We start from the raw sequence: 14,874 nt of genomic DNA on the forward strand, positions 1-14,874 counted from the left end.
GCAGCCGCCGCCACAGCCGGACCATCATTCCAAGTGCGCGACACAACGCACAGCTCGCCCGCAGCGAAGCAGCAAGCTGCGTCAAGCTTGTACAGCTTTGCGGAGCCAGCTTCGCAGCAGACGAGCCGCAGCCGATCCCTAGAAGTCCCCAGGGACCGTCATCCGTCGCATCAAAAACGTGACCTAACTCCAGCGGCTAGGACTAAGAAAACGGTACGCATAGCCCTCCCTCACCGCACCCCGCAAGTTTCCGTCGCTACGTCGGCCGTGACGTCATCAAACGGAGCGGCGATATCGCGGCGTGCCACCGACGTTACGCCGGCCGAGACCGCATTCCTGAGCGTTGAGTCATCGCCTCGCGCCACCGATAGCGTCATACAATCCGACCCGCCCGCCCCGCGGGCCCCGCAACAAATTGTGTCTACTGTGACGTCATTTGTACATTCCGAGACATCGCCGCATGTCACCGAGACGCGGGCCGTGTGCCAACGCCGCGCGTCCGTAACAAATAGTGAGTGTTCTGGTATTGACGAACTGTTGCGAATGCTCGATCGCGACCCGGGTACTAGTGCCGCGTCTTCGCCGCGGACGGCATTCGAGTCAGACTTGATCTTTTTGGCTCAGTCAGCCGCATGCTCGTTCGCGTCGCGCGGGATGCTGCGCGCTATGGCCCGGTACGCAAAATCGCGTGAAGAAGCGCTACGCAACAGCGGTATATTAGAGTCGCCGCTCACCGAAGCCGAGCAGCGGGAGTTGGCGCTGATTCGCGACGAGTGTCGCTTCCCAGCGCGCACCCCTGCCACCCCTGTACGCCGCCCGTTTTCAGCCGTTGACCCCGGCTCGGAAGGTGAGTCTGTGGCAAAGCGCCCATGTGCTGTGGCACCCACAGCAGCTACTCCAGGTTCCACTGGGGACCCTCGGCTGGCGCCAGGTCGCCGCCTTGACCTGGGACCTCCAGTCCAGCCGCCACCTTTAACTGTTCCGCCACCCGCCGCCCCTTTGGCTGGCAGGGCGGGGAACGCCAACGCACCCCCTGGTGCCACCGGTGCCTCACCTGGACCTGCTGCTCCCGTTGCTCCTGCTGACGACGACGCCGCCCCTGCGCTGGTGGCGCCCTCCTCATACGCAGCGATGGTGACCGCACCTACGGTCCACGCACAGCCCCCCAGGGCCCCTGTGGCCCCGAAGAAGCCATCATATCCGCCCATTGTGATCGAGTTTCTCCCCAATTATGTACATCATTTGGGGAGGATCAGCCAACTGCTTGGACGTTCCGCCAACACCAGGGCATACGGTAAGGGCTACCGTATATCTCCCGAAACAGCTGACGAGTACCGGGTGGTCCAGCGCTACCTCACAGACCTGGAGAAGGAGGACCGCCGGGTCTCTTGGTTCTCATACTCTCTTCCAGCGGAGCAGGACCTCAAGGTGGCGATCCGGGGAATACCAGTCACCACCGACCCCGAGGAACTGGCCCAGGCGCTACGAGCCCTTGGATACGAGCCTGAGTACATACGCCCAATTCGTGCCAGAAAAGGTCGACCAGGGTGCATTTTTCTCGCCGTCCTGCGGCGAACACCTGACATCACCCCTGCCATTTACAGTATAACCGAGCTGCTTTACATGACAGGGGTAACGATTGAAGCCTGGCGCGGGAAGCAGGGCCCTGCACAGTGTCATCGTTGCCAATCGTTTAGGCACTCTTCGGTTAATTGTCATCGACGAATGGCGTGCGTTCGTTGCGCAGGGGAGCATCGCGCGGCGGACTGCACGAGACCGAGGGACGTGCCGGCGACTTGCGCCAACTGCGGGGGCCCACACCCCGCCTGCCATTCGTCGTGCCCGGTCCGCAAGGAGGAGGAACAAAACCGGCGCGCGGGCACATTTGCCCGAACTGCGCCCTCTCGCCCCTTGCGCCAACGCCACGAGCAACCACAAAAAGAAACTTCTCAGCAGACCGCGAGTGCGACATCAGCGGCCGCTCCTTCGACGTCTGGCGTCGCCCCTACAGGCGAAGCGGACGACTTCATCACCGTGCGGCACCGCACAAGACGTGGTGGCCGCAGACGAGGTCGTGCTCCACCCTCGCTTGCCGCTCAGGAGGCAAGCCGCGCTGCCGCGCTCCATGCAGTCACCACCGACGTCGCCAACCGCGCCGCCACCGCAGCTACTACACCTACACCAGCTCATGAACGCGCTGCCACTGCACCACCTCGCACAGCACCATCTTCGCGCTCGCGCACCAGGTCCCGCGCGCGCCGGCCACAAATGGAGGAGGCGCTGTCGGCGATCGCCAATATTCTCCAGGCTGTACAAGCCGGGGACAACCCAGCCGCGCTCTTCAGGAGAGCGGCATCGGCCTTCAAGGGCCCAACCCGAGGCCGCAGTCGACGATGATGGGGGGCCTCCGGCTCCTACACTGGAATGCGCGTGGCCTCGCGGGTAAGGTCACATATCTAAAACATGTACTCAGCTCACAGGACATCGACATCGCCCTGGTCAGCGAGACGCACCTAGCCGCCACAGCTAGACTCCGCATGCCGGGTTACGAAGTCTACCGCCAGCACCGTGTCGACGCCCGTGGTTACGCCTACCGTGGTTTGGCGGTCATGGTGAGACGCCGGATACCACACAGATTGCTGCCAGATGTGGTGGTAACCGAATGCGATGCCCTCGGCGTGGAGCTACAACTCGCAGGTCGCCCCACTGGATTCTTCGCGGTCTACGCGCCACCCAACAATCGGTATACCACAACAGATCTCCAAGAGCTCCTCGCTGCCGCCCATCCCTGCGTCATAGCTGGGGATTGGAACGCGAAGCACCCGGCGTGGAACTCGAGAACTTCAAACCCGAGGGGTAGGCGCCTGCTGCACGACGCCGAGACGCTGGACTTTTCAGTGTCCGGCCCAGACGTGCCGACACACTACCCCGATCAAGCCAGCCACAGAGAGGACACCATTGACATCGTGGTCCACCAGGGACTGACGTGCCAGATGACGCAGGATGTGATCGTCGACGAGTTCCGGTCCGATCACCTTCCCGTGGTTGTCACTCTGGTGAACTCCTCACCGAACATGATACTTCATACACCGCTTCGCCGGAAGTGCATTGACTGGAGGGTCTTCGAGCGAGCCCTAAATGACGCACCCCAGCCGCGCCCACCCGTCACCCCAGCGGCTATTAACGAACTTGCTGCATCCTTTACCACACTGTTACAGAGTGCATTGGACGCAGCTACCACCGAGCGTCCTCTACCAGCCACGTACAAACAGTTGCCGCCCCGTTTGCTGGCGCTCATCCGCCGCAAACGCGCCCTACGTCGACGCTGGCAACAGACCCGCTGTCCGCGCATGCGTGCAGAACTGCACGCCTTCGCCGATCGGGTCAAGGCTGCACTCAACGACCACGCCTCCGAGTCGTGGGACCGCGGCCTTGATGAGGCCAGCACGGATTGGGTACGGCTGCACCGCCTTTGCAGGCGTCTCAGTGGCACAGCCGACCCCATCCGCCCCTTGCGACACCCAGACGGCACACTGCGCTACGACGCCGAGGGCCGCGCCGAGCTGTTCGCGGACCACCTTCAACACCAGTTCTCCCCTAACCCTGCGGAGGACCCAGCCCGTGCGCTAGAGGTCGAGACCGCCGTCGCCGAGCAGCTGGGCGCCCCTCCACCGGCAGACGAAGAGGTGCTGTTCTTCTCGCCGAGCGCCGTCAAGAAACAAGCAGCGCGGCTCAAGCTCAGGAAGGCCCCCGGCCCAGACGGTATCACAAACGCAGCACTGCGTCACCTGCCCCACCGTGCGGTGGTGACGCTTATGCGTCTCTTCAATGCGATCCTCCGGACCGCACACTTCCCCGAAGCCTGGAAGGAGGCAAAAGTTATCATGTTGCCCAAAAAGGGCAAAAGCGTCTTCGACCCGGCGAGTTATCGCCCTATCTCATTACTCGCCACGCAATCCAAGCTGTTCGAGGCCATGTTGCTGCCGACAATCAGGCGACACTTTACTCCGAGGCCCGAACAGTTTGGATTCCGAAGTGAACATTCCACCACCCTCCAGCTGTCGAGAGTACTGCACGACATCACCGCCGCTCTTAACAAGAAAGAGGCGGCGGCTGCAGTATTTCTCGACATGGAGAAAGCCTTTGACCGGGTCTGGCACGCGGGACTTGTGCACAGGCTCCTCGCTTCCGACATCCCGCGGCGCGTGGTGGCTATCATCCGCTCCTTCCTTCTCGACCGGCGGTTCCACGTCTCCGTCGAGGGGGTGAAGTCGAGCTGCCGGCCGATCACCGCGGGGGTCCCGCAGGGCAGCTGCTTGTCACCGAGCCTGTACTCTATTTATACCGATGATGTTCCAGTCGCTGCGGGGTGTGCGGTGTCATTGTTTGCGGACGACACCGCCTACATCGCAACGGCATTCAACGCGCGCTACGCAGGCGTCAAGCTGCAGAGGTCGCTGGATGCCCTTCCCGCCTGGTTGGCTGAGCGGCGCCTGACCGCAAATGCCGCCAAGACCCAGGCCATAGTCTTTGGCCGGCGACACCTCCCGCCACCGCTCCAGCTACAAGGGGTCGAGATCCAGTGGCGCCCCAAAGCAACCTACCTAGGCGTCACATTGGACCGAGGCCTCACAATGCGCCACCACATCGCTGCAGCCACGGGCCGCGCAAAGGCGGTTGCCGTGAAACTACGCCCTGTGCTCCAGTCGTCGCTGCCTATAAAGCGCAAACTGGCGCTCTACAAGCAATACCTCAGACCGCACCTTACGTACGCGGCGCCCGCGTGGTATGCGCTTGCGGCCGAGACGCACCGACGTCGGTTGCGGGCCGTGCAGAGTACCACACTGCGGCGTATAGTCAACGCGCCGCGCTACGTAAGGAATACCACCATTCAACGTGACCTCAAACAGGAGAGCCTGGATGACTTTATCAGCGCGCTGGCGAGACGCATGTTCGAGCGTGCGGACGCCTCCGGCTTCCAGCACCTCCAGAATCTCGCCCCGCTCCACACCAGGCCTCCCGACCACCGCCGATCCTTCCCGCGCGAGCTAGTGCGCGAGGAGGACTCCGATTCCTAAAGAAGTACCTACGCATTCTCCACCCCCGCTGACACACAACAACATTGCAGCCAAGACGCTACATAGCAACTAAAAGACCCAGGGCCGCTCCAGGCCCGCCACAACGACCACCCCGCCCTTGAGCGGGGCGCGAAACTGATACCCCCCGCAAGCCCACGGGCGTAACGGGGCTCCCGGCGCCACCCACGGGTGCAGCGCGGAAGACAGCAATTGTGTTAACTAACATTTTACCACTAACGTTACTAGATGGAGCTTATTAAAATAGCAAAAACGTTTTACCATTTATTTTAAAATTAATTTACGTGATGATTTATTTAATTTTTTTAATAAATCTAATTAAATTGATTATTGTATTATTTAAGTAATTAATATTATGTAGGCGTGTGTAATAACTTACATACATACATTATCGAAAGATTACAAACAAGAAGTGGAAATAAATAATTATAATTACCTATTACTCTTTTATTTATTGCCAAACATAGGATATATAAAAATTAGGCATACCAATATCTCAAATCATCAAAAATCAAACCAAAACCTGTGATTTTACAGTTCCATATTTCTAATGAAAAAAATAAAAGAATTATAAAAAAATTAATTCATGAAAATACTTATTCATTTTAAGGTAGTTAATATAACATTTACGATGTAATGAAATAGGTATTGTGATATTGACTAAGGTAACAAACCTTTGAATGCAACATTTTGCTATATTATTTCCAACCCATTGTTTAATTTTCTTCACGTAAAATCTCATTTTCCTTCTCATCATGGCCAAAATAATCTATAGAGCGTTCAGCTAAATCACTAGTGTATCGATGTGCGTAAGCGCAGCTCGCCTCTTTCGGTTTTGGAGGCTCAAGCGAAGTAAACGATTCAAGAACATACGCAAATTATTTAAGCATGGATAAATTCGGGTTCGTCGTCTTTTGCTTACTGGTGAGTTCAACATTATTTGAGACAAACAATTTGAATGTCATAAAATAAATGAATTATAAATCTTGCACGTGACGGTGGCGCCATCTTTTGTACAAATGGACCAAAACTTCACGAAAAATTTAAAAATGCCGTAAAATGTTTTTTTAATTCGTGATTGATTAAAATAAGTTGTAAAAAATAACAGCTTCATAATTATAATGTTAATTAATATACAACTATTGACTTTGTGTTTTAAATTCCATAATTTTCAGTCTTCTTTTGAAGTTGAACCCTAAATTTTACTTTAATGATATATTTTCTATTCCTCAAACTGTTCGCATATCTTTATTTATCTCTTTGTCTAAAACACAGTCACATGAATAATGCTAATTGTTAAATCATTGATTAAAAAGATTCATTTTGTTGTATCTATGAATGGTTATTTCGGTCAATGACATTGCAAGACGTTATGAACCATTGCATTTTTTTGCAGGTTTTGGGTATAGGTTTTTTAAATATTAAAAAATCTATACCCAAAACTTTTTCCCGTCTTATCGTTATTAGAAAAATTGTTTTATTATTAATTTGAATTGTCTTGAATAACTATTAATTTAGGATATATTCTACTCGGGAATATAAGTATAATTTAAACAGCAGTATAATAAGTTAGATTATAGTTTTAAACTTATATATTTTAAAGATATATAAGTAGAATTAAAGTAAAACAAATTAAGATTATTAATATTATTAAAGGTTTCAGAAAAAATTGTTTAAATTTAGCTCACTGTTTGCTGAAATTGCTTAATATGGTATGGTTAAACTAAATTAAATCCTTCCGCGTTGTATGTAGGTGGGTAAATAAAGATGTGAGATAAAGAAAAACAAAACAAAGAAACATCAATTGATGTTAAATATTAAATATTTATCCTTGTTAGTTAAATATTAAATATTTTTCTTAATTATATTATGTACAAAAAATTATTTCGGTTAATGCAGAACCAAAAAAATTTCCGGTTTGGAAAGCCACAGAAAGCTGATCACCCACTTGCAGGAGAAGTTAAAAGTTCAACAATAGGCGTATGGGATTACTTTTATGCAAATTTGATGTTTGATATGTTAAATACTTAAAAATTTAATTGCATACAAAACTCTAAAGTATATACAATAAACTTAACTAAAAAATTAAATAGTAGCATTCGCTTTTATTATTTCTTTCCGGTAATATATACAATTATAAACAATAAATAACGTGTATAAATTGATTATTAATGTAAGTGTATATGTACTGTAATGTAATTAATATAATTAAATTTATTTATTTATTGAAGTGAAAATTGGTACTTTTATTGATTCCGAATTGTCCCTTCTAAGCCAGTTTAAAATTGGCTTTTAAGCGGTCACAACTATTTAAGTCGCGTTAAATTTATTCTAACCTTCTAATTGTCTTTTTTAAGTCCCGTAAGAGCTTGACGAGGTACATTGAGGAATGGTACCAACAAATATTGTCGTATATTTCATTATTAATTTTAAATACGAATTCTGCATACCAAAACATTTTCCCTCTGGAATCGAATCCAGGTCCTAACAATAAATGCATGAAATTCTACTATTATTAGACACATCATCCATAGATACAAAAATTATAATAATTTATATTAGAAGAAAAATGACACTAACAATATAAAAACTAAAATGTTGACTATAGCTAACTTGAGGGTGTGGTTTTTTTGTGATGATTGCTTGTAAAAATTTACTCCCATCATTTTTCCAAAACGCGCCACATTAGGAAAGGAACTTCAAAAATATAAATAAACAGTTTTCTTAATTTTTAAATAAATCCCATAAATGCGAGACATAAATTTCAATGGTTTGATGATGGCCGCGATATTTGTAGACCTATTCAATATATCAATTTTATAGCAATTGTACATTCCTATTGGAAATCTTAATATATTAAGAAGCCTTTTATGAATTATTTATTACTTTTATTTAATATGCATAGATTAGTTCGAAAGTTTTTATTATTCAATAAAAATTGCTTTCTCTCAATCTTATTTGGCCGTCAATATGACCCTTTTCGAATTTAAAAATGTCTAAATTGAATAGTTGAAAACTACGCACGCAATATGGCAACTCCGTCTATGATAATTTGTTATTTACATCACAATAACACAAAACATGAGAAAATAAAGATTGTAAAAATATAATTAATTAATGTAGCTTTTTCTGACGTGTCGTTTATTTAATTAATAGTTTAATTAATTTCACAAAGAATTTTACATGAAAAATAAAACGGTTTAAACTAAAGAACTCAATCCATCAGAACTTAAACTCGATTTGTCAGAAATAAAGGTCTTAAGTTGGAAGTAATCTACAAATATTTAAGATTATTTTACACTGCTAAAATATGTAGCAAGAAAAAAGATGAGCATCTAGTTATGTCGGTTATTAATTAAATATAATCAAATTATACTTAATCTTAACCGAAAAGTGGAATCTTGTACCCCGAAAATTCTCTTTGACGATTGTTTGAACTCATAAGTTAATTAAATGGTCGTTTGACGCCCACTCCCCCTATTATTTTCCTCATCAGTATTATAATGAATAAAGAGTGTTCATAAAATTACTCAACAAAACTTAAATTTCGCCAATATTTATGTGCCTTTGGTTTTAATTATAAAACGTTATTTATCACATCTATGCTGTTAATCTATATCAGTTTATCACATCTATAATATTAAGTACTTTTATATATATAACTATGTTGTCATTATTGGGCCGGTTTCGTTTTGCAAAGTAACATACAAATTACCCGGGGAATGATATATTAAACTCTACTTGTTTGTTAAGTCCAACCTGTTGGTTGACAGTGCTAATTGATCAATAAATCGATGGAAATCTGGATACAAATAGATGGAAATCTGACTTCCTATATTAGAAGGGTTTTATGACTCTACATTTTATACTATACGTCTATCATTATGCCTTAAATTCCTGAGTGCTTCTATAGTAAAGATAATTATTAATATAGTACAAGATTATATTTATAGATTTATTTATCACAAGAAATGCTGCTTATTTCGTGTCACTCCAAATAAGCGATTGTGTTATAGAAGTCTGAATCAAGTTCAATATATATTTTAAGTTATTGGTTTAAAATCTCAGACAAAAGCCACATAGTTGTTCATCACAATTTTGGTATGAAGACGTCAAAGGACCCGACATGGTGGTGGTCAAAGAGCAATTAAAATGCAGATGGGACATGCTCCTTGATCCCAATGCCGCACGGTAGTACGCAAGTCACGTAACGCCGGAGGGCACGACACTGACATGATAGTTTTATAGCACTATTATCACTTATTGATCATTGTTTGTTAGTATTATAGATACATTAAATCATACCTTACTTTTTCAACGTAACCACCGAGACAAAATCAATTTGGATTGCAACTTAAATAAACAAAGAATTACTGTCAGCCAAGAATATCAATTATTATTAAAAGATTTTGACTAACTGAGCGTATTTGATCCAGGGAATGTTAAACCCGCTAGTAAAGCTAATTATTTAATATTATAGTTTTGCTAAGACGAGCCTAAAAACGCCCTTTTTTAATTCTGGCAGCTAAATTGGAAAGTCTTACCAGATAATAAATAATAAATTTAATAGTATAACCAAATTACGTCATTTTACTGTAATTTTACTATTTGGCAGTTTAAATTCGTACTTTTTGTATGAATACCATATTTAAAATAATGGGCCAAATTCATCCTGTAGTGAACTCTCCGAGCTGATAAGCCGCGAACTAGATGATCAGCTATCCGGTAATCTGAATGTGGACGACTGAAGCACGTTTGTGACGCGATGATATTATTGTTGAATTTGCATTCATATTAAATTGTTTATTGTGAGAATCCTTGTCAACTCGATGAATAAGATTTGTAGTGTCAGATATATTATGCATATCTACATAGGACTTATTATTATCTTTTTATCTTCAACTAATATATATTGCAATACCAGGAAATGCTGTCAGCATTAAATATGTTTTAATGTTCTGTTTAATCATTTTTTAATGTTTAATACTATAATAGTCTTGTATCTGGGAAATAAATGTTATAATTATCTACTTACGAATAAAAGTAAAGAATAAAGAAGAAAAAAATAAAAATACACAAATGATTTAATTTTTTTTTCGATATATCTTTTGATAAAAAAAAACAAAACACTTATTTACCGAAATGCATGTGGAAACAATCAAGCAGTTATAATATCCAGAATATTTATTTTAAAGATACATCAAGGCCACCTCCGCAGTCTGCCTGAGGAAGACTCAGTGGTTAGCGTTTACACAAAGGAAGCAGCACCAGGTGTGGACGTCTACCATCAGATCGCGAATAATATTGCTGAGAGGATCACATCACCAATTTACAGGTATATGATGAAATAAAACTTTAAGTTATTTTAACATTATGGTAAATATGTTCGTTATGATCGTGGATATAACTTATTTTTATTCTTTCCATTTCTTTTTAAATTTCAAAATTTAAAAGTTAGTTATTAATACGATGAAATGAGTTTTGATTTAAATTGGCTAGAAGTAGTCTTTTCTCGAAAGATCTTGTCATCTCCTGTAACAGTTCGTCTTAGGACCCAAATTGCCCAACTTCCTTAAATAATCAATGAAATACACAATATACATAATAATATATAATAATAATGTCTGCTACACATTTGTCACGAGATTTCCAACATAGTGTGTTTGTGTACTTATATACTTATGTTATTATCTTTAAATACAATAAATAAACAAAATATTTCCAGATTTCTCGGTTACAATCGCACTACAGCCGCTCCAGAAACGACAACAAAACACAACTGGGACAAAATAGAAATCTTAGAAACTCAAAACGCGAAATCTTTTCCGCCTGTGAATAACGATATAGGAGAAAAAGACGTTGAAGAATTATCGGAAGACGTAAAGAAAACCGAGAGAAAACCAGAGAAATTTACGCTATATTCTAATTACTTGCCCCTTGGTAAGTTAGAATTTGATAGTAATAATGGTACTAAAGATGATGATGATGATTTTGGTTTCGATGATATAGAAGGTGATGAAGATGTTAGGCCACGGCAAGGGCCATTTACATTCGTTTTGGAGCTGATGTCCAGTTTGATTCAGTTAATTTATGGCGGGTTTGTGGCGATATTCCAGAGGAGACCTGCGCAAACTAGTTAGATATTTTTTTAGATACTACGTAATATTAATTAAAATACTAAATCTGTAATATTAAATAGCATCGATTCAGTGGGATCATGGATCCTCCTGCAACTCAAAAACCCTAATTCTCTATATATATGTAATTGGACAATTCATATAACATAATTGATAAAGTAGAAAAACATACTTTTAGATAACTACGTTTCATACTCTCAATTTGAAACCCAAGACAGATGTCGCTTTATTAAATATTTATTACTGATTTATAAGAAATAGTTAATTATCTAAATTTAAATTAGAATTGGAATGCAGGTCATACTTTCGACTTTACTGCATGTTTTATAACATATTATATATGACTATATAATAAAAAAACTGTAGATGTAAACGAAATACTATGAAATCACCTATATCTAAATGGGGCTTTGTTTAAATTATAATCTAAGTATTTTTATTGACTACATACTGTTTAAAGATATTTCATATATTTAGTTAATAGCTTTATGATTATCACGTTAAAATTTACAATATGTGTTTCAGTTTGTGATTGGTAAAAAGATGTACATCATTTTTACATTAGGACTGTGCCATAATATTACTAATATTTAATAATTAAGGAATTTTAATAATTGTAAATAAAGAAATACTCAATAATGGATTTTTTCTCGTCGCTAAGTAACAGTTTTTATACTTGTTAAAGAGTTTGAAAAGTGTAAACCTTTTTAATAAAATAAGAACCTCAAATTGTCATTGAAAAGGTGCGTCCACACAGACCGAGAATCCACGCGAGGCTTTTGAAACAGCCTCCCGAGAACGCGCGACAAACATGTGAGTCGCCTTTGAGCAAACAAAAAGCTCGATGTCTAGTGCTTTCGGGCGCTCTGTCGCGGCAGCTCGCGCGCTAGCCCATCATGGCACATCTATACCACGGTAATATTATGTATACAGTATTGTAACTTCATACAAACAGACGACGCGCGAGCTATACCTACTCGCTCGGATCTCGGCATGCGCTCGGCATGCTACAGTCGCGGACGTGCCGCAGTGACGACCGGACGGTGTGTTGGTTTTTAGTCAGTAACCGCGCGATGGAGTAAATATTCCGAACTTCATTTAAAACTAAACATATAAATTGTAAAGTGGCTTCAGGTATCTATAACCAAGTAAAAGATATTCCTTTAATAACATAATATACATATACAACCTAATAATAATAGGTAATTATGTCGGTATATTATTTGTTATAATCAAACATAGATAAAAATAAACATGATTTTTTAATTAAATCTACCATTTAAAAAGTCTTGTATTTTTATTGAACACTTTCTATTCAATTCACGAAGTATTTTATATTATCATATTAATATTTCATATATAAAACGCTGTAGGTGGACAGCCCTATCGCATGCTAACGTACTGTGCTGCTGTAGGTACTTATTTCAAGGACACGGGCCAGTTACAATACTGTATACATAATATTACCGTGTCTATACTAACCGAGCTCTCGCTGCTCGCTCTGTGTGGACGCGCCTATTGAATATCGTTTGCAAACATATAACGTTTTTACAGTAGGTGTATAGATAAGACAGTTATTAATTGGTCGATGTAGATTTCTTAATAATTACAAATCTACAATATTTGTCCTATCAAATCAAACCACCTTACAAAGCCTTCTGATTTACATACAATCAAGATAGTATATACTGCATTATGCTAGTTAATATTATCTTACTGCATATCGGTGTTGGGATAAGCGACAACGTCTTTAATGTTGAAAATTGAGCGTACCCTACACGACTTCTCGCTAATCACCTTATAAATTTGAAAATAAAACATAACTTCTAGGGGTTATTATTATATCGTGTACATGGCATTATGTCGATGACTTTTTTGGAAAAAAACACCGATGACATCAACGCAAAACTTAAACATCTTCTCAACCTGTCCAAATAGTTTAATTATAACATGACAGTGTTATATAGTATCGTTAACTTCTCAAATGGAAGAGATTCGCTGCCAACGACACAAGTTATCCTAATGTGGGGACAAGTGCACTTCATTTTTAACTAAATATCCTTTGTTATTAGAGTTTTTTTTCTAAAAACAAATATTAGGAGAATTTGTTTGACAAGACTGAAATGTTGTAAAAACAAAAGTATACTCAAAGTCTACACTCTTAAAATCGTAATTTCGCTGTGGTTTTAGTATGTTAACTTAAATTATTTTTCAGTTTTCTCTTGAAGGTTAAACTTTGAATTGAGAGCAATCCAAAGTCGGGAAAGGAAAGCCATTTTCCTGCTTACATTCGACATCAAAGTCTTGACGAATTCAAACGATTTCCACCCCAGTGTGAACGTAAATTGAATTTTTTTATCTTTTCTCTCATAAAATTGCCTTTGATAAGGTTGATAAATATAATAACTTGAAATGGCACTGACATCTTCAATTGAACATGTATTATTCGCAATTTTGGCATCTTCTGCGATACAAAAATCATATTAAGCTGCTCGAAATACAACAAGAAAGCTCTGATTTTTCCTTTTAACCTTATGTTTAATAATAGGTATGGTTTGAGCAGTCTACAATGCCAGCTTTCAACACTTTTTTAAATGGTGAACTGTGATATACCCACTACAATGGTGCTGAATGTGGGAGTCGGTCAATTTAATCTCCTCAATAAAGGCGACGACTATCACATCGCTTATGGAGTCATGCTCATCTATGCACTCGGTTCTGTTAAGGGAAGGGCGCGTAGATATTAACGATTAAACCAAGGCCATGTGCTCGAGTCCGGACTATAGTATTGTAGTTGTAGCTGTACGGACTCAAATTAAAATCCTCTTTTAGACGGTCATTTGGTTTATGCGTAAAGTCCTGCCTAATTAGCCAGGCTTAATAAGCCAGCCTAGCTTCTGTAGCTCAAAAGTTTGCAATTTGCAGACATCACATAGGCGACCTCACTGCACCGAGGAATTGTGTTCGCTCGGGTAACCGATTCCTCTGCGCTAAAACATCCTCTGTCTGCATAAGCGACTGTCTATCGCCTAGAAGAAAGAGGTGATTAAGGAAACAGTGGCTGTAATTGACCCTTTTATAATTCGGTAGAGATTTAGAAGTCGTTTTGTCACTAGCGGGATCCGGGCTGTATATTATTGGATTTTAACATATGTGTGCAATACTTAGTCACACGGTGAAGTGAATGCATCGTAGTGCTCACATCACGAACATATATATATTAGATTATTACTATTATAAGACGAAAGCTATGAAAAACAATGCTTACACGTACAAAAGTCTTCAATATGTATCAATTCCCAGTACCGTTCACTTCTTACTGAAATAAATAGTACATGAAAAAATATTTAAGCCTCCAAAATTAAATCCGACAGTGATCCCCTGAATCCAACTCCATTAGACCTTTTATGAAATGACAAAAAATAAAGCCGGCCTATTAACAAATGTCACGAATATAGCCACGGGCTATCAAATAAATCATATTTAGCTCGTAAACAATATTTTAATCCTAAACATATACACGGATAACAATTATTATTTCTAAATGCTATTTTTTCAAAGTAACTTTGTCGTTGTCTAAGTAGATACGTTTTAGAATAAAATTAGAAACAGATAAATAAGCCCACAACGAAAGTCATCAT

The 14,874-nt window shown here is 42.0% G+C and overlaps 1 protein-coding gene across 1 annotated transcript; it reads left to right on the forward strand.

The window, feature by feature from the left end:
- Positions 1 to 5,875: 5,875 nt before the first annotated feature.
- On the forward strand, positions 5,876 to 11,574 carry LOC111002938. Its single transcript, XM_022273238.2, has 3 exons — positions 5,876 to 6,020; positions 10,292 to 10,431; positions 10,822 to 11,574. The coding sequence occupies exons 1-3, from the start codon at positions 5,985 to 5,987 to the stop codon at positions 11,234 to 11,236; spliced, it is 591 nt and encodes a 196-aa protein (XP_022128930.2). The 5' UTR covers positions 5,876 to 5,984; the 3' UTR covers positions 11,237 to 11,574.
- The last annotated feature ends 3,300 nt before the right edge of the window (positions 11,575 to 14,874 follow it).

Source organism: Pieris rapae, chromosome 3 (genome assembly GCF_905147795.1).
Source record: "Pieris rapae chromosome 3, ilPieRapa1.1, whole genome shotgun sequence".
Lineage (NCBI taxonomy): Eukaryota > Metazoa > Arthropoda > Insecta > Lepidoptera > Pieridae > Pieris > Pieris rapae.

Bases quoted from the DNA above. Each gene is read 5' to 3' on its own strand.
- LOC111002938 (XM_022273238.2), top strand. From the start codon at position 5,985: ATGGATAAATTCGGGTTCGTCGTCTTTTGCTTACTG. The intron at 6,021-10,291 runs GTGAGTTCAACA...TTTATTTTAAAG, and splicing joins TCGTCGTCTTTTGCTTACTG to ATACATCAAGGCCACCTCCG. The intron at 10,432-10,821 runs GTATATGATGAA...AAATATTTCCAG, and splicing joins ATCACATCACCAATTTACAG to ATTTCTCGGTTACAATCGCA.